Source organism: Plectropomus leopardus, chromosome 1 (genome assembly GCF_008729295.1).
Source record: "Plectropomus leopardus isolate mb chromosome 1, YSFRI_Pleo_2.0, whole genome shotgun sequence".
NCBI classification, from domain to species: domain Eukaryota; kingdom Metazoa; phylum Chordata; class Actinopteri; order Perciformes; family Serranidae; genus Plectropomus; species Plectropomus leopardus.
In genome coordinates, this window is record NC_056463.1 from 4708193 (window position 1) to 4735581 (window position 27389).

The following is a 27389-nucleotide window of genomic DNA, read 5'->3' on the forward strand; positions in this document are numbered from 1 at the left end:
TTTATTTAGAGAGTGCTTTTTTTATTTAACCTTCATTAAACAAGGAATAGGCAGAATCCTGGTAAACACATCACAAGTAAATAAAAAAAACAGCATAAGATTTTTACACACAAAAACAAACAAAATACTCATAACATTTAGACAGTTTACAACAAACAGCTTAAATTAGCAGTGTTCAGTAGACTGACAAGTGCATTCAGTGGTCAAAACGTCCTTAATCCTGTTTTAGAAATCTCCCAGGCTTATAACAGAGTCTAGTTTAAAGCTTTTCATGGTGCTCTCATGAGTTAAAACTATCATAAAAAGAAATTATTCTAAAACATTTATAACAAAAGTGGTAAGAAAATAATACATTGTAAAACAAAATAACATCTCATGAAATTCATGCAATGCCATATCACAATTATCTTATACTACATTTTTTTTTTTTTTGTTTGTATTGTATTGTATTTTATTTTTATTTTATTTTATTTTATTTCATGTTATGTTATGTTGTGTTGTATTGTGTAATTTTATTTTAGTCTATTCTATTTCATGTTATGTTATGTTATGTTATGTTATGTTATGTTATGTTATGTTTATGTTATGTTATGTTATGTTTATGTTGTGCTGTGTTGTGTTGTGTTATTTTATGATATTTTATTTTATTTTACTTTATTTCATGTTGTGTTGTGTGGTGTTTTGTTGTGCTGTGTTGCATTGCGTTTTATTTCTAATTTTATTTTATTTTGATACTTGTTATGTTATGTTTTATTGTGCTGTGTTGTATTGTGTTTTTATTTTATGTTATTTTAATATATGTAATGTTATGTTGTACTGTGTTGTATTATGTTATTTTTTTTTTTTTTTCATTAATAAACACGGGGCTGATGACAGGGAGGACTGTGGTGTTAAACACTGGTGGTAGTAAAGCTCAGATCTAAATCACTGTGCTACTAAAAACCGAAGAAGAAAAGGAGCCAATCACAGACAGCTAAACGCTGATACGGAAGCGTCCGACGCGGAAGTAACTCTCTCAACCGTTTTTGACGCATGTATCTGCAGCTTCCGCGCTCCTTAAAAACATAAAGCAAACGTTTTGGGACGTAAACAGTTTTTAGCTGACACTGCCGGTGGTGTGTGAGGCTGAGTCATGTCGTCCAGCGGGGAGGCGGTGTTACGGGCCGTGGAGGCTCCGCTGTTCTGGCTCGGTGCTCTGACCGCGGCCTGGCTGACGCTGAGCTCCGCGTGCCGGCTGGTCGCGGGCTTCAGGGTGTGGGTGCTGGGCAACGGACGGCTCGTGTCACCGACCAGGCTGGGAAAATGGGCAGGTGAGAAACTGCATGACAACAGCTGTCTAAGATATTTATGTTTTTGTTTCGTTATATAAACCGGAAATGCAGCTTTTGTAAACAAAGACGTTTTCATTGAGGAAATTAAGGGACTGTTCTTTATTTATCAGAGGAGGGAGGGGCGCGACTTTGTTGTTTTTATTTTATTTATTGAAAGAACAATGCGAGGCTTATAAATCACAGAGCACCAAAGCATTCTTCCATTTTTTTTTTTTTAATTGTTTTTTATTTTTCCTCCTACTTCTGGGTTTTCATGATACCTAAATTCCCAATACCTTACCACTTTAGAGGAAAAAAAAGAATAAATATTTGGTTAAAAATTACCAAAAAAATGGAAAAACTATATAACAATGACTGAAAACAGACAAGCAAAAATAATAATAATAATAATAATAATAATAATAATAATAATAATAAAAAGCTCAGTTGTTACAATGAGGCAGGGAGGTCAAAGAAACAGTGTAATTTAGGAGAGGTCTCCAATTTCTTTGTCAAAAGAGTGAAGAGAACCTTTCAGTAAACAGTAAAATGTCTCTTAAGCACCTATCATGAGCGGGAGGTCGAACATGCTTCCATTTAAAGGCGATGATATGTTGCAAGACAAATCTGCAGAGGCTGTAGAGGATAGCGGTCGACTGATTTTGGTACTAAAAAATGTTTTTTATCAAATTCTCCAGCACGTTTTATTTGTTATATACAGTGCCTAAATATAATTCTTCAAAATTATTGATTAATTCATTCACTCATTTCCTTCTTCCTTCCATGGTCACGCTTTAAAAACTTTGCCCGGATCATTTTGTGTCACTGTGAGAGAGAAACATGAAGCTTTGAATTCACTGTTGTTCACTGACCTCTTCTGGCTGAAAGTTAGTCTGTTGCATCTGTCCACATCAGTGCAGGAGCCTTCAGCCGAATTCAACAGTAACACTGTGATTCAGTGTTTAATCTTTTGCAGCTACAGCAAACAGCCTCCTTGTATTGAATAGTTTTTAAACTCACACTTTTCCTTTAGTGTTTCAGGTTATCAGCCACAGATAAAAGGCCACTGAGTAACGGAGGCCTGCAAGCCTTTGACCGACCCGCAAGAGGGGCTGCACGTGTGAAAACCCACCTGCTTTTAATATTTATACTCATACGTAATTTAATATTTACAGGGCTCCTGTTGCTTTGCAGTCTTTTTACGAAATCCGCATTTTTTTTCTGAATTTGCTTTTTATTGATTTTAACAGAATACGTCTATTGTAAGAGTCACAATTCATAAATTTGAGTTAATCTAAATTAAGTTAAAAATTGATTTCAATACATTGTTTAAAGGGCGGGTAATGTGTAAAAAGCTACAAAAACAAATGCATGTAAATTGACTGTTGATAATTGTGCGACCTTTATTTAACTGCTTGACTTCATGTGCAGTTTAGTTGAGGAGAGAGCTGCATTACGCATGAGAGCACATAGATTTTCTACTGTTTGACTCAGTGTAATTTAAACATTTTCAGTAATAGTAATAGTTAAATAATTAATAAATAATAATAAAACTGGATTACACCTCCTGTCACTTCATGCGTGTCTACAGCTCTAAGTTTTATTTCCATAAGGAATTTGAGAGCAATAGTTGTGATAGAATTAACTATATTTTAGTCAAATTTACAAATATTTTGCACACTAAGCGTTTAAATAGGAAGTACAAAGAAATTACAAACCCCCTTTCAGTACACTCTTGTATACTGGTTCCAAACTACGGGTCCCGGCCCCCCTGGGCATCGCCAAAGCTCCACAGGGGGTCGTGACATCTCTGTATTTCATTCATTTTTGTGAAAGAAAAGAATCTGCCCAAAAAATTCATCCAAATGTATTGTTTTACACAAACTTTACTGCAGTTATTGTGTTCAGGTTTATTCTAGGGGTGGGAATCACCAGAGGCTCCACAATACTATATTATCACGATACATATGTAGTAATACAGTATTATTGCATTTTAAACATGCTATGATATGCTGAGTATTGCAATAAAATCAACTGTGGCTTACTGCGATTTATCACCTTTTTAACTGCAAATTATGTTCTCAAAGGAAAACTTTGTCAACAACTTTGTTCATCTCACTTCACAGTCATTTTTAATGGAGCAAAATGTATGTAGTGACTGAAATAATCAATTAATTATATTATTCTAGTAGTATACCAAAAGTTAAATGCTATTATTGTTATGCAACGCATGCACATGATATGAAAAATCCCTTGTCACTAAGTCAGGGGTCGTCAATGATAAAAAAAAAGGGGGGGGGGGGGGATCGCTTTAGGAGAAAAAGGTTGGGAACTACAGTTATAACAAAGCAACACTTTAACTATGACCTCAGAAATAATCATATACTTGATTTTACAAATTTATGTCAACAAAAATAAACATTATAAACTTTGTAAGGATAGAATTTAAGTACAGCTGTCACATTAAATTGTGCAGATTTGCGTGTCATGAACACCCTGCACTGCGCTGCTGAGCCGTATCACAGCTGTCTTGCATTATTTGATCTGACTGACTTATCAGTCGCCTGACTTTACTTCTCCATATACTCTGTTCACACTATGGCTTCTTTGTCCCGGCAACAGCAGCCTGCCGTGTCAGTCCGAGACACTTTCCACCGCAGATAAAGAATGGGCAGAGAATGATCAGCCTTTTTGTCATCGGGTGTAAACTGTAGTAAATCTTGTGTGATGGGATTATGGCTCGAGGGGATTATCAAATCAGACTGAATCCTGTCCATCTGTCCGGCCCGCTCGCTGGCTGAACCTTGAAGTTTGAACAGACTGCTGGGATTGCTGCATGTTTGCGAGTGTGTGCAAGGTTCACGGCATAACGCAGAAAAAATGCTGATAGACCAGCCACACCTGTTAGTTTTGTGAATTATAGTTAAAGTATACGAGTCTTTTTGTTTTTCCAATTCCTTTTATTGATTTTTCAGAGTTATTTAACAGCCAACACAGGAGAATCGTTATGGAAGTTATAAGATAGCCTTCATTCTCTTGTCCCCACCAGTCTCAGGACGTGGTGCACATAAAGACAGACGAAAAGAGAAAAATAATAATAATAAATATCCTTATTATTATTATTGTTATTGTTATTATTATTATATTATATTTATTTAAATTTGTTGCCTCTATTACCCAATCTGCAACTATTATATTAGATGTATTTATGTGGCACATTTCAGCAACAAGGCAATTCAAAGTGTCTTACATAAAACACCAAAAACATTAAGACAATATAGCGTGCAAAAGAAACACATTATAAAAGGACATTTGAATGCAATTAAAGTCTGAATTAGAACAGAAAATTAAGACAAGATAAAAAAACAAACATATATAGTATTTTACCATTTTTATCAGAGTCTAGATTCACAACTAAAAATTCGGAGCAGTCTTTTTTCGGCCCATGTGTGCAGTCACAGTCGCATCAGCCCGCCAGAGAAACCCAAATGTTTTTGGGATGCGTGCTGAAGTTGCCTTTGATCTTCTCGTGTGCAGCTAAAAATGGAAAACGCGTCAGACGGGGTTTTTATTTTTGGAAATGATTCAGAATATCCAATGAGGCAAAGGAGCCCGTTGGCCTTGGCTGCTGCCGCTTCCATTCACAAACTTTGTCTCAGTGAAGTGGACTTGATTGAGAGGACGGCCAGATTATATAAGAGGAGGACGAGAGCCATTCATGAATGAGGCGCGGGATCCTCGGGATTCAGGTTCACTGGAACCCACTTCTCACTTTCTGGTATGTGTGAGAGAGCGAGAGCGAGCGAGAGAAGGAGAGTTTGTGGCCGTATAACAGAGAGCCGTTGTAGTGGTGTCCCCATGAAATGGCGTCTTGCTATGTGAGACAATACGTCTGTTATTCTTAATAAAGCTGTCTTATAATGTAATAACTGTATATAAAATCAGGCTATAGGACATTAATGTGTATCTAAAAACAAAAGGTCCAGCTAAGGGTTAATTCCTTAAAATCCCATCAGTGCTTCTATAATGACATCATATCCAGTGTAAACCCTTTAGTACAGGACACAATGTAAATATAAACAAAATCTTCTGAGTTTTATTTGTTAGAATAATTCTCACTTTTGCAGTTGCACTTATGGTAGTAAGTTATTTCATTATTCTGTTTGTTCTAGTACTGCACAGTGCAGTGTTGCATTGCTTTATGGCTGCAACTAATGACTATTTTCATGATCTTTTTGTAGTATTAAAAAAGTCAAAAAAGTCTTATCCCGATAATTATTTTCATATCAGTCAATATCGATATATATCATGATATACATCAAATCACTCTTTCTGTCAAGCTTAAAGGTTCCCTTTGACTCCTAAGTGAGATATATACAAAAATAATGCCGAAAATAATATTCTGTTTGAGTTATAGTGGAACTATAAAGAGGAACATTCCCCAAAATGTCAGGAAGCAGCACAGCTACAGAACAGTCCCTAAATAACAGCTCTGTTGTGATCTCTGCATATTTACATGTTGTTCTGCTTGTTGTTGGAAGGAATCAAACATCAGATATCAGTTTATTCTTTAAGCATAACCGAGCTGGAAACTCACTACACCTGAACTCAAACCGCGTCCAACGTGTCCTCTTATCACGTCCTCTTATCATGTCCCCGTCACACACACAGAGCAGAAGGAGGGAGGGGGGAGACGGCGGCCGCTGACACTGGTGTTCAGCGGTTACTGTAAGCAGCGAGCAAGGTAATAAATGACAGTATCAGGGCCGGATCAAGACATTTTGGTGTCCTAGAGGAGATTGAGATCACCTGAAGGACAATAAGAGCGGATATTCAGAGACACTGGCAAAGCCACTGGCAGAGACACTGGTGGAGGATGAGAGCCGAGCGGACATTCAGAGACACCGACGGAGTCAGCAGCGGAGAATGAGGACGGAGGGGACATTTGGAGACACAAACGAAGACATCGGCGGAGACACTGGCAGAGAATGAGAACAGAGCGGACATTCGGAGACACTGGTGTAGGATGAGAGTGGAGCAGACACCAGGGGAGACACTGGCGGAGAATAAGGACGGGGCGAACATTCAGAGACATTGGTGGAGACACTGGCGGAGGATGAGAGCCAAACGGACATTCAGAGACATCGGCAGAGACATGGAGCGGACATCGCAGGAAGGTGTTCTGTCCACTTTCTATCAACTACATCTCAAATTTCAATCGAGTCAACTCTAGATGACTTAATTAAAAATGGAGAAAGTTGGTTTAGGAAACTTACCTCCAAAGTACATGACGCACGAGCCTCAAAGCTGACGTTTGAATTCTTAGCCGGCTTTTTACACTCTTCGCATGTCCATACATTCTGTTTTTTTCTGCACAGTTGCGAGATTTACCCACAATGGGAGCCCATATAATGATAATAGTGGTGATAACTAAAAAGCATCGGTGATATGATCTGCTTTTCTTGTTTGATAGTTAGCTCCTATGCTAAAAACAAAAATCCGAGTTATTCCCTTGTGGCTGCGATCTACTAGCATCATAAATTACATTTATTCATAAGAAAGATGAAAAAAAATGTTTTAATTTGGTGAATCACGTTTTTCAAAATGAGGATTTTGTTAAAGGATTTTAAAAAAAGTTTGTTTTTAAAAATATATATTTTTAGGTTGATGACAGCATAAAATATAAACGCAGAACAGACGTCAAAAACATCAGGGGCATCCATCATTTTTTAGGGTTTCGTGCTGATAAAGAGTGGATCTACATCATTTTAGGGACCTTTGAGCTTTAGCTTGACATTTCAGGCTCGTAATTCTTTCACCTTTAATACAGATTTCAACATGAGAAGGTTGCACCATAGTTTTAGAGAAGAAAAACCTAATTACAGTCACCTACTTATGTTAAACAATAAAACGATGCTGGCCGTTAAACCAAACACCCAAATGGCGACACATAGTAGCACCATCATCAGAACACCTCGCCAGTCTAACCTACATTCGCCAAAGACAGCAGTTCCTAAAATAGACCTTGTTTTATTTGACTGAAGGGAACAATGCACTCAGCTGTAAAAGCTTTTTTTTTTTCCGACTGCAAAACAGTTCATTCTTAAAACAACTAAAAATACCCAGCCTATGTTTTCCTCATCACTGTGCCTGCAGACTCCCCATCACTCTCCCCTCCTCTCCTCTGTGCTATTTTTAGTTGCCCCCAGGATCCCCCATGTTCGTGTTTGTCATTTTCTCTCCTCTTTCCTCCCCCACTCCCTTCTGTTTGGCTCTGCTGCAGCCCGAGAGGATGCTCGGCACCTCAGTATCATCTGTGCTTAGGAGGATCACACAAAGGGGACACGGCTACAGCAAAGGGTAGATTGACAGACGCGTAAAAGAATTTATAGTATTGTCAAAAGAACAAAAGATTTGCCTAAAATAAACTTCTCTGCCAGGATTATTTGTATCAGACGTTGCGGCAACGGTTTCATGAAACGTTCATGTTCAGGTGTAGCGCTCGGCGATTTGTTTCAGCTTTATCATGATAAAAGAAATCCCATCAGAATAAAAATTAGATTCGTGACATTAAAATAATACACACATGATGCAACCGTGTTACCAACACGTCACAAACCATCAACATGCCACAAACAAGTTAAAGAAAAAAAACAAAGACACTACTACCAAAGAAGAAAACTAACACAATCATAGTCATCATGATACTCAGTCTTTTTAAACGTGGCCTTAATGTATTCCATTTTTTCTTCATAGTCCTGTCTAACCTCAAATAGTGTTATAAATGCAACAATGATAAAAAGAGAAAATTAATGTCAAATGTCATAACTTACATAGAAAAAAATACACAGGGAAAGAAAAACAGTGATGTCAAGGCTGTATTACAAAACATCAAACAATTGCAATTAATAAAAACATTATATCAAAGTTCTTCATGACGAAATTCTTCTTTATATTAAAAAAGTATGTCACAAGTCCAACATCACCTACGCCCAAAGCTGCATTAAATTAAGGTTAAGGAAGTGATCTCCAATACATGCCTACAAAAAGGCATCTTAAAAACAGATCAATATCAATAAAGGAAAAAGAAACAGATTCCAATAAAGGAAAATATACATTTCAATGAGGGGAGACACACACCTGTTATATTAACAAACAAACTCTTTATGTTAAAGAAATTCACACATATATTATTGTGTCAGTCTACAAAAACATAATACACAATAAGAGCCCTCAAAATAAAGCATTTTCATTTATTTTAGAGGAAATGTTTAATGTCATGTTCTTGATTTAAACCTCTGGGTGTCAGAGTTCAGGGGGTGAAGATGTAGAAACTGTCTGGAGTAGAAGAGTTTTCCTCTTCTTGGAGATCTAACATGTTTCTCGGTATTTTCTATGTAATTTATTTAATTCTTGATTGTCAGTTGTTTTACCACCTTTATTGGTTCAGATGGTTAACCACACTTGCAACCATAGAGCTTGTCGGCCTATTGGTATGCATTATGTATAAATATAGGCGTGGTTTCATCTTTTCAAACATTGTGACCTGACAAAGATCCAAGTAGGATCAAAAAGTTGTTGGAGTAAACTTGTGTGGCATAAAGTGTGCAGGCGTTGCCATTTTCCTCTTGTACACTGTTTTTTGATAGCTTTGCACCTACGTGCATATAACTACCTTTTTTCTACTTTTTTTTCTGTAACATAATTTTAAGTATATAAAATTAGCACAATTATAAATAAAGTTTTCTGGACATTTTTCACTAGATTTTTGATAATTTCCTAAAACCCCAATTTTCAGCTCATTTTCATGTCACCTTCTACTAATTTCTTGCAATTGTCATTGCTGTTTTCCCATGTTTTGTTTTTTTAATTATTATTATATATATATATATATATATATATATATATATATATATATATATTTTTTATTATTTAAATAAAATCAGTTTTCTAAGGTTCCAAAGGGTTAAATGCACTTTGCTCTCACAAGTAGATCTTGAACAAAAAAAAGGAACAAAATAACATAAATTGAGAACAGAACATTAAAAACACACAATTCCACCTAAAAAGTTACGAGGAGCAACGATGCATAAGTTTACGTAAGATGTTCTTTAAGCCGGGACTTCCAGGTTACACGGGGACGTATCGTAACGCCCTGACTCTCCATCCCACTCCCATCCACTTTTTGTTATATTTAGCCAGAGGTGTGATGAATAGTTCCTTCTGAAAGATGGGAATTGCTAAAAATAGGCCGCTGCTGCTGCTGCTGTTTGTGCCAGGCAGTTCCAGGGCATCCGTTCGCTCGACTGCCACCGATGACAGAGAGGACCTAACTTTCCCCTCTCCTCCTCTCTCTATTTGTCCTCCTTATTCACCTCGACTGCTCTCCGTGTACCTCGTCCCGCAGTACATCTATCTGCACTGACATCCAGCCCTTTACCCTTGAAAGTCAGTGCGTTTTATTTTTCTAAAGCTTCTTGTGCTCGGCCATCATTGCTGCACTTTCCAGAGATGACTTTATCCGTCAAACTGCTCTCTGACATCTTTATCACCTGACGTCTGTGGTGCTAAAGCCTCCTGGAGGTGGCGCTCTTTGTCTGTTCTTATGATCGGAGGCTGGAAAAGCTCAGTTTTTCTGCAGTGTAGAAATTTCTTTCTCCTACTGTTCTGCTTACATCTTGATTTCTTGAAACTCAAGATGTCATTAAATGTTTCTAAATTTAAAGTGAAAGACTTAGCCGCAGATTCTGTAGGATGTTGATGTTTTTGGCTGCCTGGTTGCACAGCAGACTCCCAGGATTTTCTCTTTTGACCTAGAGATAATTCTCTTTAAAGGCAGATTTTAGTGCTTGTGAATTGTATTTTGTCTCTTGTGACTTGTGTTTTCACTGTGACTGTCTTGGCCAGGTCTCCCTTGAAGAAGTGAGTCTTAATCTCAATGGGACCAACTTTGTTAAAGAAAGGTTAAATGAATAAATAAATAAATAGTTAAATGAATAAATGCATTCATTTAACACCAAAAAAGATAAAGAAAAATCATCTTCCTGGAAGAGCGGTGGCTGTTACAGCAGTAGATTAATGATTTTGTTGAGGTATTAATGTGCAGCAATCAGATGGTGTCCACATACTTTTGGCCACTGACCACTTTTCAGTGACAAACGATCAATATTCAGCGTTTAATGACCTCTTTGTGTTCAGTATATTGCTTCTCTCACCGTTTGTTGTCTGTGGTCTTTTTTTCCATCAATTCATCCATATGAATTTTTCATCCTGTGCTATGGATTCATCCTGATGCTTATTTGTAATTTATGTAGAGTATAAAAATGCACAAAGACAGTGTAACTTCCTGTACTCAGTTTTAATGAATGGACCAATTGAGCCCCGGTTTTACGTTCATGCACAGAATCTATACAGCAGCTTGTATTTCTGTGAATTTTTCTGAATACAAAAAATACACTATTTCTGTATTTAACACTGTTTTTATATTTGATTTAGAACAGAATATACTTTGTATTTTGTAATTAAGTCTCTCTTTGTCCTGTTTTCCCTTTTAGTTGTGACTGGAGCCACAGATGGGATTGGAAAAGCTTATGCAGAGGAGGTAAGATCCCTAACCTAAAACAACAGAGGCTCTAATCCTAATCAACCCCTGACCCTAACGAGAGAGAGAGAGGGAGTTTAGTGGACTTTCTCAAACACATCAGAATATTAAATCATTCATAAAGTCTTTGTGCCTGTAAATGTTGGCCTAGTGAGCATGAACATTGAAGTTTGTTTTTGTGATTACCTGAAATATCTGTTTCTTGCAGCCTGGACATTTAGCCTTATGTAAACTGCGCTCCACAGATTTGAGCATTCATGCCTTCAAGCTTCATTTGATTTCAGTGATCATCTTTTTACAATGCAATGTTCTGCTGGGAAACTCTGGGTCCTGGAATTCATGTGGATGCCACCGGACACGCTCAACCCATCTGCCTGGCCTCCAAGGCCCCCTGATCCCAATCTGATCAAGCATCCATGGGACGTGCTGGTACCCCTCCTCGTAATCCACAGATCCTAAAGGATATGCCACCAGCGCCCTGGTGCCAGACACCACAGGACACCCCCAGGAGTCCCGTGTCCATGCCCTGACATGTCAAGCCAACTCCTATCCAAGGAGGCCCCGCTGAGTATCACGGGTACCTCTGGGGTACTAGGACGTCCCATAAATGCTCTGTCAGATTGGGATCTGGGGAATTTGGAGGCCAGGTGGGGCGCTGGAGCTCTTTGTCACGTTCCTCGGGTCATTCCTGAGCAGTTTTTGCGGTCTGGCATTGGATGGCATCAAGTGGCATCCACATGAACTCCAGGACTCGAGGTTTCCCAGCAGAACATTGCATTGTAATGTGAGATGATCAGTGATAATTTCACTACACCAGCCACTGTTTCTAATGTTTTGGTTGATCGGTATAAATATCTCAAACAGCCCCACTTCAAATATCCTGAACTGTCCCTTTAATATATAAATAAATGTAGCGTGAGAAATGTGCAGATTTGTACCAGGAGGAGGGAGAAATAAGTAAATCAGAAGTAAATAAATAGGTAAATAGATGGTAATAATAATACTGATAATACATAAGTTCAATAAGTACATAAATAAATAGGAGAAAAAACAATGTCTGAAAAGCAAAAAACAAACATAGTGCATATCTTCTAAAATAATTGAAATGATTACTTTAAAAAAAGTGAGCATGACACCAGACAGAAAAATGATCCAGATTATGTATTTTGTTGATTTAGTGGTGGTTGCAGAGTCCAGCATTTATACTGTTTGTCGGACGCTGGGAGAGCTCAGAGCCGTCTTTAGTGGGAACTGATCAGTAGGTTATTCACGAGGTTGTTTATTCGACTGTGTTCATAGTGTTTCCAAAGACTCGCGGGTAACATCATTTTTGCGTGATCGTGCAGGCGGACCAAATGTGATTTTTCACATTGCAGCTTGTGAAAATAATCTTAAAGGCATTAATCTGAATACAGAAACTTGTAAAGTAAGTTCACTTTAGAGGCAGACGCTCAAATCTTTAGACTCAAAAAAAAATACACCTTTATGATGTTTGAAATGCTCCCAACAGAAACTACAAATCAAGTTTACAAGTTTACAGTTCTAGGACCACACAGTGATAAAACTCTTTTTTTTCAAGCATACTACTTTTGTTTAATGCCACTTCTGCTCTATTAATATCTGCAAAGTCTTTCCTAAAATAGTCCATGTGCACACATTTGTTGACGTGTTTTTTTGTGTGTTTGCAGCTTGCCCGCAGAGGCTTTGCCATCGTGCTGATCAGCCGCTCTCAGGAGAAGCTGGATGACGTATCCAAGGCCATCGGTGCGTTGTATGAATATTTATTAATTTATTATTTAATCATGCAGCGTAAATGCAGACAAACATGTTGGCTGACATTGAAAATGAAAACAAAAGGAAGATTTTTTTAGATGAGTTGCACATAAATCATGGTGAAATACTGTAGCTCAATATATTTAATCCATCAATGAAACTAATCCTACATGTTGCAGTCGGGGGAAATCAGCAGTACCTGTGGTCCAAAGGCACAAGACGAATGTATTTCATGTGTTAAGTATGACGGCTGCGGGAGCGGAGTTCAGTCTTAATGATCCATGCTGCTGTTCGGCCTCATTCATCCTGAACCGGAAACGTTGCATCCATATTGCACCGTGTGATCATCCAATACGCCGAAATGACTAAATGATATTGCACTGAATTGCGTGTTTTCCACAAGTGAGCTTTTTAGAGAGCGAAGAGTCAGCAGGACTCCTCTGCTCTCGGTTATGAGGCAGTAAAGCCTCCTGCCGGAGCTGAAAGTGAATCTGTCCAATTAAATGAAAGCTTCCTCTTAAGGGAGGGATATCCTCATTGATGAAGAAGGATTATTTCAGGGTTTAATTATTTTTTCCTCTGCTACGGTCTTCCCTTTCCAAGTGACTATTTGTTAACCGTGTGGCCATTCATAAAACACTTTAAATAAGTAGGCACAGATATACTGTATTTCATTGCTTCTTTCTCATATATTTATATTTTATGCAAATGTTTTGTGCCCTCAGCGAGCAAATGTGGCGTGGAGACCAAAACCATCGCAGCGGACTTCAGCGCCGTAGATATCTACTCTAAGATTGAAGATGGACTTGCAGGACTGGAGATTGGAGTTTTGGGTAAGACTGCCGCAGGTGCTTAGGGCACGTCACATTTTGTCAAATTTAATCAGTTGGGCATGAGATGGCAAATTCAGTCGAAATCAGCGCCTACAGACATCAGCAGTGCTGTAAAGTCTACTGTGTTAAGTTTTTCATGTAATCATGAAGGTTAATTTATCCTGGCTTTTCCAGCCCTTTGCTGCCCTCCTAAGATTGGAAGGAGGAATAACACTCTGAACGGCACATTACACAAATGTAATCTTCCTGTCATCCATCATTTTCACATTATGCAGTATTTTTAATGTTATTTTTCTCTTTTTTAACAGTGAACAATGTTGGAATATCCTACTCTTACCCTGAATTTTTCCTCAATGTCCCCAATCTCGACACTGTAAGTTGAAGGTTTTTTATTATCCTGTTTTTCATGAATGTGAAAATGATGATAACATACAAGCATGTTTTTGAAACATTTATAAGCTTGTCTAAAAAGACTAAAAGTGGCAATAATAGCATATCCCATAACAGGGTTCCCACAGATCCTTGAAAAATCTTAAAAGGCATTGAATTCATTAATCTAAAAATGAGACCAAATGCCTCTCGCATTAACTTTAGGCAAATCAGGGAAGAGGAACCAACAAAAATCAGGTTTTAAATTGAAATAAACATTTTAGCAAAACTGTCCATAATCCCCAGTTTTTTTATTTTTTAGTTTGTTTTGTTTTGTTTTTTCGATTATTGTAAAATTGGTCTTAAGTTTCATTCAGATTTTAAAAAAAGTCTTAAAAAATCTTAAATCAATTATGCCTTAAGCTGTAGGAACACTGCATAACATGTATTGTATTGCATTTCAGTTGATAAATCAAGCTCCACTACAGACCGAGTCATAATTACAATACCTTAAGTATTGTAATTATACCCAAAGTTATCAAACATTAGCCACCACAGCCTTTAGAAGTTTCACCAAATAATTTCTCTCTACCATCTCGTGCTTTAACAAATTGCAAGATAATATCTTTAATGCCTGCAGTCGTTACTTGAACAAATAAATGTAACAATTTTTAATAATGATGTGTGTTAGTGAATACACAACCACATGAACCAAGTCGTGGTAATGCTCCTGATCGTCTTGTTTCAGTTCATCGACACCATGGTCAACATCAACATAACGTCAGTGTGCCAGGTGAGTGTTATTATTTCAAATGTTTATTTAATTAAGACTTTATGATTCAACAAAGAAAAGGATGTCAAAGAAGAAAACATATGATAATGCAGAAGTATTTATTATTATTATTATTATTATTATTTATTAATCTGGCATTTTTTTCTTGAATATTGGCACTGCAATGGTACCATTTTTTCCTCAAAAATAATGATATTAAATAATAAGTTTAAGAGGTGTGACAATGTTCTCAAATACTCAAATCGGAGACCCCTAGTGTTCCAGTTTGCACATCATGGACTCGTGGACTCTGTGGATATTGACTTGTAAATGTTTGTCCTATGTCTCACGGTGATGTCTCGGTTGCCTTCGAGTAATTAAGTTTGTCCAAGTGGATTCAAAACACTGAGATAGTTTGAGCTGCAGTGTCAGGTAGTCCCGCAGACCAATAAAGCTACACACACGCAGCACAGTGACACAAAGCGTAGTAAGTCACTTTTGTCCCTCGTCTCCGCGTTCGGCGGTTCCCAGAGCAACAGCTAAAGTCCACCTACTCTCTTTACACTTAATTTATGTCGTTCAATATTTCTCTGAACTGCTCCCTCTGCTATCATTATCATTCCCCTTCTCTTTTGTCTTCCCTCCTGGACCACCAACTCTCCACACACAACCCACGCACGCACTCGTTTACAAATGTTCATGCACACCTCCGCACACTTGTCCACCACCCACACAGATTAAAAAAGACTTTTGTCTGTGTAATGCTTTCACTCTGTTCCTCACACTTGTCACTTTCTCTCTCGTTTCGTCTCTCTGTTGCTTTTGCAGATGACGCGTATCGTTTTACCTCGAATGGTGGAGAGGTAAGTTTGTTTGACTTTAGCAGTAACTAATGTGTTAATATGTTACTGATGTCTGTGAATTGTCCGTAATTAACATCAGCACAAAGGCATTAAAGGGGCAGTTCAACCCAAATTTAAAAAGACACATTTTTAGTCTTCCCTGTCGTACCATTTATCAATCTAGATTATTTTTGATGTGAGTTGCCGAGTGTTGGAGATACCGGCTGTAGAGATGTCTGCCTTCTCTCCACTATAATGGAACTTGATGATACTCGCTTATGTTGCTCAAAGCGCCAAAAGAGCAGTTGAAAAATTCAACAGCAGTGTTTCCAGAAATCATGACCTGGTTACAAAAGATAATCCATGGACCTTGTTGCAAGCTGTCTCATTTAGGAACTATTTTCTCTCTACCAAACTACATCCCCAGCCTTATCACTGCACAGAAGAAAGGTTTTCTTTAAATCATATTTTATGTTGTATTTTTTTTATAATTTTGATATAAATTTTGCAAAAGAAATTCTAATATTAATAATATAGTGATATTGATTTAGGCTATATTATTAGTCATAGCACATAAAACATCAGTTGACAGTGAACAAAAAAGATTTTTGACAAAATTTACCTATAATTTAACAGTTTTACACTGAAATATGTGAAGCATTTCACACACATAAGTTCATTAATTTGTCGCAGCCTGCTACATCTGCAACCATGTGTTTATTTTCCATTTTTGGAGCTGAACCGTTCATTTATAGTGCAACTGGAATATACGTACTGTTAGGTTATTCATTGCACCACACTTTTGGAGCACAGAGTGTACTCTGGGCACAGAGGGAGCTGCAGAGCGCCAGATACGGTGGAAGTGGAGCTAACCGTTCATAGTGCTGCTGGGTCGAAAAGTTTGCGTTCACTCGCCTCTGATCTGATCAGCTCTGGCCTCATTGACCGATTAATTGTCAACCCTGCAACTCAAACCCCACAAACTGCTGCTGAGGAAAAAAAGAACTGATGTTCTTCCTCTAAGATGTCCAAATTTAGAAAAGAAACACAGAATATTACAAAGAGATGCAAACGTGGAACAAAGAACAAAAAAAACCCACACTCCTCATCTGCAGCTACCGCCACACAAAGATTATAATTCTGTGGGAGAAACTGATGTGTGCATGAATATAACATGTTTGACTTTCACACAGTTTGTTTTTGCAATAGTTCTTAACAACAGAGGAGTTTTAATTAACAGAATTATTATACTTCTGGGGAAATGTAATCGCTTTTATGATGCATTCTTCACAGCCTGTAATTTAGTTGTTGTTGTTGTTGTTGTGAATGGAATTGCACATCTTAAAGTCTGCATTACAGCTGATTTATACGATTCTTTGATGTTTTTTTGTTGTTGTAGCTGAGTGGATTTAAGACTGAAAGCCTTCACTTTCTTGGACTTCACATACACAAAGAAAATTATATATTTTTTTCAAAACATCATCCACCTCTGTGTTAGATTGAATATTCTATGAAAGCGCCACAGGCCAGAGCAAAAAGTGCTGTCAGCTTGTAAACATTTAGGTATTGATGTTACAGTATCTTTGATCAATATCCCCCAGCTTTTCTTTGATGTACAACAAGAGCTGTTTTGCTTCAGCTCAGAAAGCCCATATGGTACCATGTTCTTGTATGATTGTGGAATTGATTTCAGGCTGAAGTGTTTGTTGCACGTCTCCCTTGTGTTTGCAGAAAGACGGGCGCCATCCTCAACATCTCGTCTGCCAGCGGGATGTACCCAGTCCCTCTCCTCACTGTCTACTCTGCCTCCAAGGTAATTGCAATACATGACAAATGACCTTCTCTTCAAGTGTTATCTGTAGATGCATCCCGGCATCATAAACGGCTTACACTATATTAATATTGTGTGGAAAAATACATCTATGCCCACGTGTTGCTCTGTATAATCCAGTTGTTCCCAACTGGTGCGTTGCTGTCCAAAAGTAGGCCGCGTGTCCATTCCGAGTGGACCACAAGTGACTAGTCACCATGTCAGTGTTGTGAAAAACACACTTTATTTTGTGCAGTGAATGTGCAGCACAGAGCTTTTATCTTGAAGTGCGATTATGCCTAAGGGACTGTTCTTTATTTATCAGAGGAGGGGTGTGGTTGTTTTTCTTCTCTGTCTTTTTTCTCCCCTCTATCCCTATAGCTACAAATATCTTTTTACAAATATCTTTTCCACGTGAAAGGAAATTTAAATCCAACAATAATCTATGTTTTTGCAGTTTCTGGCTGTGATAAATGGTGTCATTTTGGCAGTTTCTTTTGTTCTGGTGGGCTTGCAGGTTTGAAAGTCATGTTGTATTTTTAAAAAAGAAAACAGAAGAAAAATTGCCAAACATTTTTAGAGAAGATAAAATAGCCAAAAAAAAGCTTTAAAGAAAAAATAAATCACCAAAAATGTAAAGAAAAAAAAATTGCCAAAAGTTTTTAAAAAGCAACAAATGTTGAAAGGAGAAAAAAAAATCGGAAAAAAAAACATTTTCAGAGAAATTTTTTTTTTTTTTTATCGCCAAAATTTCTTTAAAGATCACATGCCTTTTAAACCCACGGGTATGTCTTTTTTAAAAAAAAAATGTTTGATTTTCTTTTTCTGGGCTGTGCTCCCAATGTCTTCAAATCATAGAGATGGCCTAACTAATTGTACTTTATTCTTGCAATATGTATTACTTTATTCTGTTGTAAGCCCATGTTTTTTTTAAAATATATTTTATCAAATTCAATGGAATATGTGGTAATTCCTCTTATGTGCTGACCTTTTAAGTAATGACTGAGGAGAAAGCTGGACTCAGTGGCTGGGCCAGTTGGGAACCACTGGTAATAATCCACCAACATACGGGACAAAATTTATCTGCTGATGACGATGGACACTATAGTTCAACTTGCATTGCCCTTTTTTTCATATTTCCTGTTTTAATTGTTGGATATAAATAAGTCGATGACTAACTCAGGTCCCGAGGTAGTGCACCAATTAAAAATGTTTATAGGAGCATGTGGCATCATAATGTTTTATAACCGTCTCATGTGTGTTTGTTAGCTTAAAAACAGCCTGCTGTTCACACTTTCAGCTGATTAATTTGCTGCTGTCTTAATACTGGGTCATGTTTATCTACTAAGTCCCTGTGTCTCCGCTACAAGAGCATCTAAAATCCATCTAGGGTAAATCTTTACTTTAATGCTCAATTTAACGATCATCTCAGGTCATTACACCTACCATTAACACTGTGAAAGCACAATGGACATGAACTCTTTGTGCATCTTTCCTTTTTTGCTACTTTTTTCTCTGCAGATTTTGTCTTGAATATGTTCTGATTTTTTTGGCGTTTGGATGTTTGGTGCCATGCTTTTCTTACTGGAATTCTAGCTTTGGCCTTAATGAGCTGACTTTTCTTTTATAGGCATTTGTGGACTTCTTTTCACGAGGACTGCAGGCTGAATACAAGCGCAAAGGCATTATTATCCAGGTAAATCAAAGAACAACATTCTGCTGCAAGCCCAGTTTAGTTGTTCGTAACTAAAGTCCTTTTTTTTGAGAATTAAGGCTCAAGAAAAATAAATGTCTCAGAACTGTGTTGATATTTTAAAGGAATAATGTGTGAGATTTAGGGTGATTTAGTGGAATCTGTTGCTGAGGATCTCACATTGCAACTTGCTGAAACTTTGGGTTCTTTCAGTGTTGGTAGTTCAGCAGGTTTTTGCCGGGAGCTGAATTATCCACAGTGGTCTCTTCCTCTCTCAAACAAACAGACCAGGAGATTAAAGCCAATTAAAAAAATAAACAAAGCCTCTCATTATAAATCAGTGTTTCTTCTACGCTGTTTTGCATGTTGTGAACAGGCAGCTCCCCTAGTGCCTGCCATGAGTGCTCTCCTTCTTTCTCAGATAAATTAATTTGTGCTCACCTTATTTCTGATCCAGACATTCAGGAGGTTTCTTTTTACCAGAATCTGAATTATCTGCAGAGGTCTCTTTCTCTGCAACAAATACAACCGGTGATTAAAACTGGTAAAAACGCTAAATAAAGCAGTTTCATGTTTCGGACACTGCTCATCGCAAAGGCTTCTAACTACTTTGGCCAATGTGAAAATGCAAAAGGCCATTTCGAGAACCAGTGTTTGGTTTGTCTTTTCTGGGCCAGTGTAGAAACATGGCAGTGAAACACGGCAACCTCTTTTGAATGAATGAATGAATGAAAATCTACATGTGAAAAGACAAAAATAAACAAACAAAAAGTTAAATCAGTTCCAACAAATATGCAGAATAAAGTGAAACGCATGTTCCAATTATTTCATTTATAAGCATTGACATGCCCGAAAAGGAGCAGGAAGAAGTTTGCACTTATTAAATATTCTCCCCAACTCATTTGTCTACATTTTAAAGAAGTATATTACATATACAAATATATATGCATGTGCATAGGTTGTAGACATGGACCTGCTCCCTATGTAGACAGAAACGGCTCATTCTAGGGTAAAAAAAAACAACCCACAAATCTTATTTTCAGGCAGTAATACACTAAAGAAAACATACTTATTATATTAAATTCCATTTTTGCCAATATAATTCCCTATATCTTACACACTGGACATGTATGTTATGAAACTAGACAGATTTTTCGATATATACTTTATAAACTCTTTTTTTCCTGTTTTCTCTCTCAGAGTGTTCTACCATTTTTTGTTGCGACCAAGCTGAGTAAAATCCGGCGGGCTACGCTGGACAAACCCAGCCCAGAGCGGTACGTGTCAGCTGAGCTCAACACTGTGGGGCTACAGACCCAGACCAATGGCTACCTGCCGCATGCCATTATGGTAAGTCTTGGTATGTAACGCTAGGAGCAAAGAGTCTAATGGAAATACATGCCATGTATCCTTTTTCAATCTTCACTTTGGACTTCGTCTTGACTTTCACTAAAAGTATCTGCCTGTTTCTAAAATAACAAGATATTCACCCGTCAACCAAACTTAACAAATACCCCCCCCAAATGACTGTGTTAAGCTGAATTTGTGATGAAACTTTGTTTTTCTCGCAGTCTTTCACAGTGAAAAAAAACAAAACTTGAATTGAAGTCATAGGCTGCTGTGTTTAACAGCAAAATTTTGTCAAAATGTTTGTTTACAAACTTGCACACAAGTAGTGCAGAATAATCCAACTTTTGTTTTTCAAGTTGTATGTAAAACTTATCCACAAAATTCCCTTAAACGTGTTTGCTCCCACATATAAGGGGCTTGCCTTTCCATTATCGCTCACACAACACGCCATCACCTTCAATTGGAAGTAATGGCGGCTCGTGCGGTGGCTGCAATAGAAATAAACCTGCTAATGTTTTGCACATCTGTCACCATGCTTCTTGGAAAGTTATCGCGAGAGCAGAAGTTGCAAAACATCTCTCATTTGAAACGCAGTCATATCACAATTGTGTTTTATCGACATTTCAAAAATAAGTTTTGCACAGCTCTGTCATGGAAACCTGCCCACTGTTTTATCATATGCATGTACATTAAACTAACCACTCAGACTCAAGATCTGCTGAAAGTGCTTCAGCTCTACTTAAAGTCCCACTGCAGGCCGCATCTTCCTCTGCACATTATCATCAATTTATATAACCAGCATGAGCAACTAAAATGTACCTTTGAGTATCTGAAGGCAGTAAAAGGTAGGAGAACACATAAGAGTGACACCATTTTAACACGACCTGTTTCTCTGAGCAGTAACAGAAGAGTCGAGGTCTGTCATGGCAACAGGACAGAAACCTCATCAGGCTGCAATTTCACTTCATACAAAAGAGCTTCCAACATGCTCATCTCCATTCACTGAATTAATGTTGTGTCAACAGTTGCTAAAGCATCTATCACAAGGTAAACATCCTCTGAAATAATGGAGTGGGATGCTCCACTACCCTGCAGTATTGCCTGCATCCTAACACTGTAATTACTCTGTAGAGACACGAGCATCCGAAAAAAAAATGACACAGAGGCGCACGTTCAGAATTTTACCAGGAGGTGTCTTCATTTTAAAGAGGTTACACAGAATTACAGTCATTCTCTCCTTCCAGGTTGTGTTGAACTGTGTGACCTGAATATCAACAATCACCTTTATTGATATAAATAGCAACATCATCCGTTACAGAATACAGGTGGTCAATAAATCGTTCAGGATGTGAAAGCCTTTGTGCGTCCCGCGCAGCCGACAGATATTTTGCCGTCGGCGTTACCTGGGCACAGATCTTCCCTGTCAGCTACCTTTACATTTCACCACAAATCACAAACTGCATACCAGTAACATCTGCTCTCATTATCTGATAATCTCCCAGTCATAATCCAGTTATAATCCACAATACACCATTTTTTATTCATTTAATCTGAAACCTTCTATGTGCTCATAAACCGCAACAGATGTCCTTCCATCTTGGCTGTAGCGCTGTTTGTTTCTATTTTTCTGGGGTGCTTAATTAAGATTTCATCATAAAAGATCGACATTAATAAAAGTAAATTGATATAGAAGTAAAGGTCACTTAAAGATCATCAGTAGGACAACAACTGAACACACAGTAAGGTGATTCGTCACTTCATGTCTGTCATATCACTCTGCGATAAACCATACTTGACCCTAAAGGGAAGATGCACCACATTATGTAGTTCCTAATTTTAACTAAAAGGGGAACATACAATATAATGTATGGATTTACCATTATTTAAATTAAGTTATTTGTCTAAATACATCAGAAGAAAGTCAGAAAATCAGAGTTCAAAGTAAGTTATTAATAGGTTACAGAAATAATGTGTGAAATAGTCCACCTTCACCTTCTCTCCCCCTCTCTCGGTCTCTCTCTTGAAACACATACATGCCCTCCTTGATGGCACTTTTCTCTGTCCTCAGTCCTGATAATTATGCAACTATAAAGCACAAACTTTGCAGGTCAGGTGGTTGATTAACGCATGTTTGACATCCCATACATCTTTTTGTGTTGTTTTAAATCCACTCGTGAAGCTACAAAATATTTCAACTTGGTTGGTGTCCACTTCCTGCCAAAGCACCTTCACTTCAGAACAGAAGTCTAGTTCAGACTTTAACTTGGGAATTAATTCTCTCAACTTTTCCTCATCTTCAGTCTCTGTGTGTGTGCAGTCTGATGCCCTTTATAGGGATTTGTGGGGCGATCACCTATGCTAATTAAGACCAAAGGTTTCCCAGCAGAACATTGCATTGTAATGAGATGATCAATGTTATTCACTTCACCTCTCAGTGGTTTAAATTGTTGTGCCTGATTGGTGTGTATTAATTAAAAAAAAATCAAATTCAGCTTTTAAGTAAGTTACCAAGATAAATGAAAATTAATAGGAAATCTGTTGATAATTAATTAAAAATAGTAAGTCAATGAAAGAACCATTTATGATGCTTCATAAAACTGCTCCTTACTTACAAAGATTAAAAACAGTGGGAGATTCTTCAGAACAAAATCAGTTGCCACAGTGTTTATGGGAAGCTCTTGTTAACTGACATTATGGCTAAAGCAGAAAAGATTTTATGGCTCTGTTTTGAAACCGGCTGATGTGCAATATGTAAAAAAGTATTGTGGTGAATTTAAGATAAGATAATCCTTTATTAGGTCCACAACACAGAGATTTACACTGTTACAGCAGCAAGGTATGTACCAGATAAACAAAGCAAAAAGAACAATATAAATATTAAAAATAACATGATGGAAAACTCAGCAGTTAAAAAGGATATTTACACCAATTGCATGAGGAAAATAATCGCTAATTGTTATATATCGCATGTTAGTTCAAGTCCATTTGGTGTGTGGGGTCTACTTTACAGCTTTTGATAGCATCGCTAAGATAAGGATTAAAGGAGCAGTGTGTGAGATTTAGGGGAATTTAGTGAAATCTAGTGGTGAGGATTTCAGATTTCAACCAGCTGAAACTTCTCCCAGTTAGGATTTCTTCAGTGCTCATTGTTCAGGAGTTTTTTTACTGGGAGCCAAATTGTCCGCAGAGGTCTCTTTCTCTCCAAAACAAACAGAGAAGGTGATTTAAGCAGGTAAGACCACTGAAGAAAAGCAGTTTCATGTTACAAATTAGTGTTTTTTTGTCACTGTTTGGGCCGCTAGCTTAGCACATTCTAATGTGCACTCACCTGATTTCTGATCCAGGTGTTCAGGAGGTTTTTACCAGGAGCCAAATCATGCCATGTTTACACTGGACATTAAAGTGCTTCGATATTTCAATTGTTGCAGTCGCCTGTCTGTTCAAGCCAGAAGCGCTATCTCTGCGCCGGTCAGCAGTTCTGCGGTTCTACTCTTTTCCGATCACATGTAGAGCTCTGTCTCTGTTTGCTTGTGTGTCTGCTTTTCTCTATCGCTCCCTGTTTAGACAAAGCTAACAAACGTGTAAGCATTTTTATCATACTCAGATCATATATAATGTGTAAAATATTGTTCATAATAGATTATTATTATGTTTTGCTGCCAGATTTGCTTGTGGAGAACTTGAAACAAGACATCAAAGTATTTCTGCTGTTCTGGAGCTGGCTGCAAAGTTCAGGGTCACAGTGCACCCATTTTCAATAGCCTGATCGTTCAGTATTGGCAAAAATGTGAAAAAATGTTCTGGGCTACTGGAGAAACATGGCGGTTCAACATGACGATCCCCGTAGACGAGGACCTGCTGCCTGTTTAGATACAAGCAGCTCATTCTCAGGTTATAAAAACACAGTGATTGTTATTTTCAGGAGATTATACACTAGAGAGAACAAATTTATTACATCATATTCAATTTCTGCTCAATTGTACACCTTTAAAATAAGGTTTGGAAATAGAAATTATTTGTAGAGGTACCTGTAAAATGTGCAGCTACTGTGTGTGCCAGAATGGCTGTTAGAGGCACTAAAACAGCCCAATCCCCTGAATTTTCCTTTGCACGAACTCACTTGCCACAGTTGTTGCTCCTGTGGGTTGGAAATTAATAATGAATGCTAATCTGTTATTTGTAAATGCCACCAGCTGACCATGTAATTTCCCTCTGTAGGGCTGGGTGACTACAGCTCTGCTCCCTGCCAAGATCCTCAACAGCCACGTGATGGGGATGGGTTTGTCCCAGCGCGCTCGTTACCTTAAGAAGCAGAAGCAGGGTTAGACAGATCAGCAGCGGCGGGAACAGACAGAGGGGGACCGGCTGTGTTAACGACTCGTCCGACCACCATCATCATGGACCGTGAAGAGAAAATGTGACAGTTTCTGGGCAAACATCTCAGTCCCTCTTCCCTCTGATACTCCCCGTCATAGATGATGTGAGGCAGCATCTGGTCACGGTTGCCGTTACATGTATTCAGTCCAAAACAGTCGTGTGAAAAATACAGAACAAAGTGGCGCTCTGCATCGAGTGATCAGCTTTAATGAATGGAACACTAACATGGAAACTAAAAACGATTCCCCGAGCTGCCCATCTGTCTGCAAAACATGATCAAAAATTAAGGATATAGATGATTTGGATGCGAGGTCGGAGGTGAATTTGTGTGTATGTTCGGGCGTCCTGGGAGTGTGTGGACCAGCTTTTAGCTCTGTTGACGAGCTTAAAACAGTTTAGTAGAACACTGGAGGTGGTACCTAACTCGCTGTTAACACTTTCTGGAGCACTTAATGTTTTCTTAAGATTTAAAAGGTGCAAATGGGTTTTTTGTGATATTAATAGCTTCCATAATTCCTCCTTTTTTGACATTTTTTGCTTTCATTTCATATCAAAAGTTTTCAAAGCTCTCTTTTACATCTTTCCTCTTCAACTCTGTTTTTTTCATCTTAATATTTCTCCTAAGTATTGATGTTGTGGTGAAGGGACTGCATGTTTGATTTAACCAAACTGAATTTTATCTGTTAAAATAAAAAAAATGAATAAATAAAATAGAGGGGAGTCTTTGTAGATTAATAACCGGCAAAGAAGGAGAAGTTTCGGTGGGGTATGAAAATGTGTGCTTTGTTTACGAACTTTTCAGATTCATTCTTACATCTGTCTGTTATTGTTTGGCACAACTTTCTAGCCACAATTTCTTAAAATCCTTTCAAAATACACTTGATCCCGGTATAATGAGTTGGCTGATTGTTTGTGTGTGACAGTAATTGTGTCACATCTACGTTAATCATTTTTTGTTTTTTTGTTTTGTTTTTTTAACCTGTTTAGACCCAATCACAATATTTATTCACAATAACTTCTGGGTAGAAAATCCTTGCAAATGTCATTTAAAATCAATCACAGCTGAGCAAAGACTGCCTCTGTGTTAGTTTTTAGCCACCTAAAAAAGGCCCAGTAAAAAAAAAAAAACACTATCAGTTTAAGTGTTTGCTGTTTTTAGAATATTTTCACAGTTTTTTGGCATCAGACCGCATTTTCCGGTGGGGAATTGAAGCCTTTATATCAACACCACCAGGCTCCATTGACAAAAACAGTAATTTTACAAGAGAGTTGCTGGTTAATTTGTAAGATAAAGCAGAGAAAATATTCAAATATAGCATACGCTTCCAATAATACTGATGTTTTTAAAACCGTTTTGCAGCTTCCGCGCTGGTAGATGTGGTTTATCAAAGGTGTTTTCAAAGCAACAGAATACATAAAATAAGCAGAAACATCAGATTGGTTGTGTTCAACACTACATCTTTAAATGTTAGTTACGGCTGAAAATGACAACAGAAATAAACTGATTTCACATAGCGCCGCAATGGAAACAAATTGTCAGTTGTCTACCCAGAAGTGATAGTTGTTGTTAGTGCAACATCACTGTGATTCAGTCTATTGTTGGATTTACTAAAATGTCAAACCAAACCAATGAAATGTCTTGTGAAAGCTACATGTATGTTTGTGTGTTCATAGAGTAGCGGTCTCATATTCCACTTGTCTTGGCTCAGACGCCAGCTTTAAGTCATACTGTAATAACTTCTTTGTAAAAGTTGTACCTGACATTTCACTCATGCTAACTTTTTGCAGCAGCAGGGGACCGACTTTAGTTCTAAGTGCTTCTCTCAAGGGTAATGGCATTAGGTATCGGACGTACCCCTAATACCTGCAGTGCATGCTGTTTGAAAGCAGAACATTGCATTTGTCCTTCCAGCCATCAATAAATATCAATTCAAATAACTTCAGTCATCTGTCTTTTGTGACTTCTCATGCTCAGTTTCACCTTTCTTGTCACTTGTTTTTTGAATCACATCGCTATAAGATTTAGGGCCTTTTTAGGTCCCCCAACTGGGGATCTGCGACCCCTAGGGGATCGTCAGTTACCAAGAGAGTTACAAAGTTATCGTTGAACAATTTAAAGGTCCAGCTTGTGGGATTTAGGGAGATATAACCTAAAAATAAGAAGAATCTTTTCATTACCTTAGAAAGAGCCGTTCATATCTACTACAGAATCGACCGGACAAACCAAACACTGGCTCTAGATAGAGCCATTTGTGTTTATGTGTCAGTTACCGTAGTTAGGAGTCTATCTACAATGAGTAGAGTCAGAGTTGCTGATTTGCAAAGTGAAACTGCTTTATTATGTGTTTTTACTGCTTTCAATCACAGGGTTTGTTTATTCTGGAGAGGAGGAGACCTCTGTGGATAATTTGGCTTTTGGCAAAACCTCAAAAGGTGATTAAACATTAGCAGGTCGTGGGTGTGACGCCTAACTCCGACATCCCAAACAGTATTGGAGAAACACTGATTTGTAATGTGAAACTGCTTAATTCTTTGTTTTTAGCGGTTTAAATCTATTTCTTGCCAAGTTGCTCATTGCCTCTCCCAAATGTTTTCAAAAGGAATCAGAGCAATTTACTCAGTGTTCAAAGGTTTAAATACTTCTGAAAGGTCTGGACCT

At 37.8% G+C, this 27389-nt stretch overlaps 1 protein-coding gene across 2 annotated transcripts; it reads left to right on the forward strand.

Annotated features, from left to right (window-relative positions):
• Positions 1-992: 992 nt before the first annotated feature.
• hsd17b12b (hydroxysteroid (17-beta) dehydrogenase 12b) lies at positions 993-26673 on the forward strand. Of its 2 annotated transcripts, none has more exons than XM_042490729.1 (11): positions 993-1310; positions 10865-10911; positions 12600-12675; positions 13410-13517; positions 13826-13890; positions 14635-14679; positions 15487-15521; positions 17232-17313; positions 18941-19006; positions 20204-20363; positions 24572-26673. In XM_042490729.1, exons 1-11 carry the CDS (start codon positions 1133-1135, stop codon positions 24658-24660), a joined length of 951 nt encoding a protein of 316 aa, XP_042346663.1. In that variant the 5' UTR covers positions 993-1132; the 3' UTR covers positions 24661-26673. The 2 variants fall into 2 exon arrangements, with proteins under 2 accessions (XP_042346663.1, XP_042346655.1); XM_042490721.1 differs by having other exon boundaries at positions 994-1310; positions 20204-20353.
• The last annotated feature ends 716 nt before the right edge of the window (positions 26674-27389 follow it).

Coding starts and splice junctions, on each gene's coding strand:
- hsd17b12b (XM_042490721.1), top strand. CDS start 1,133: ATGTCGTCCAGCGGGGAGGCGGTGTTACGGGCCGTGGAGGCTCCGCTG. Junction 15,522..17,231: donor TTACCTCGAATGGTGGAGAG/GTAAGTTTGTTT, acceptor TTGTGTTTGCAG/AAAGACGGGCGCCATCCTCA. Junction 19,007..20,203: donor GCAAAGGCATTATTATCCAG/GTAAATCAAAGA, acceptor TTTCTCTCTCAG/AGTGTTCTACCATTTTTTGT.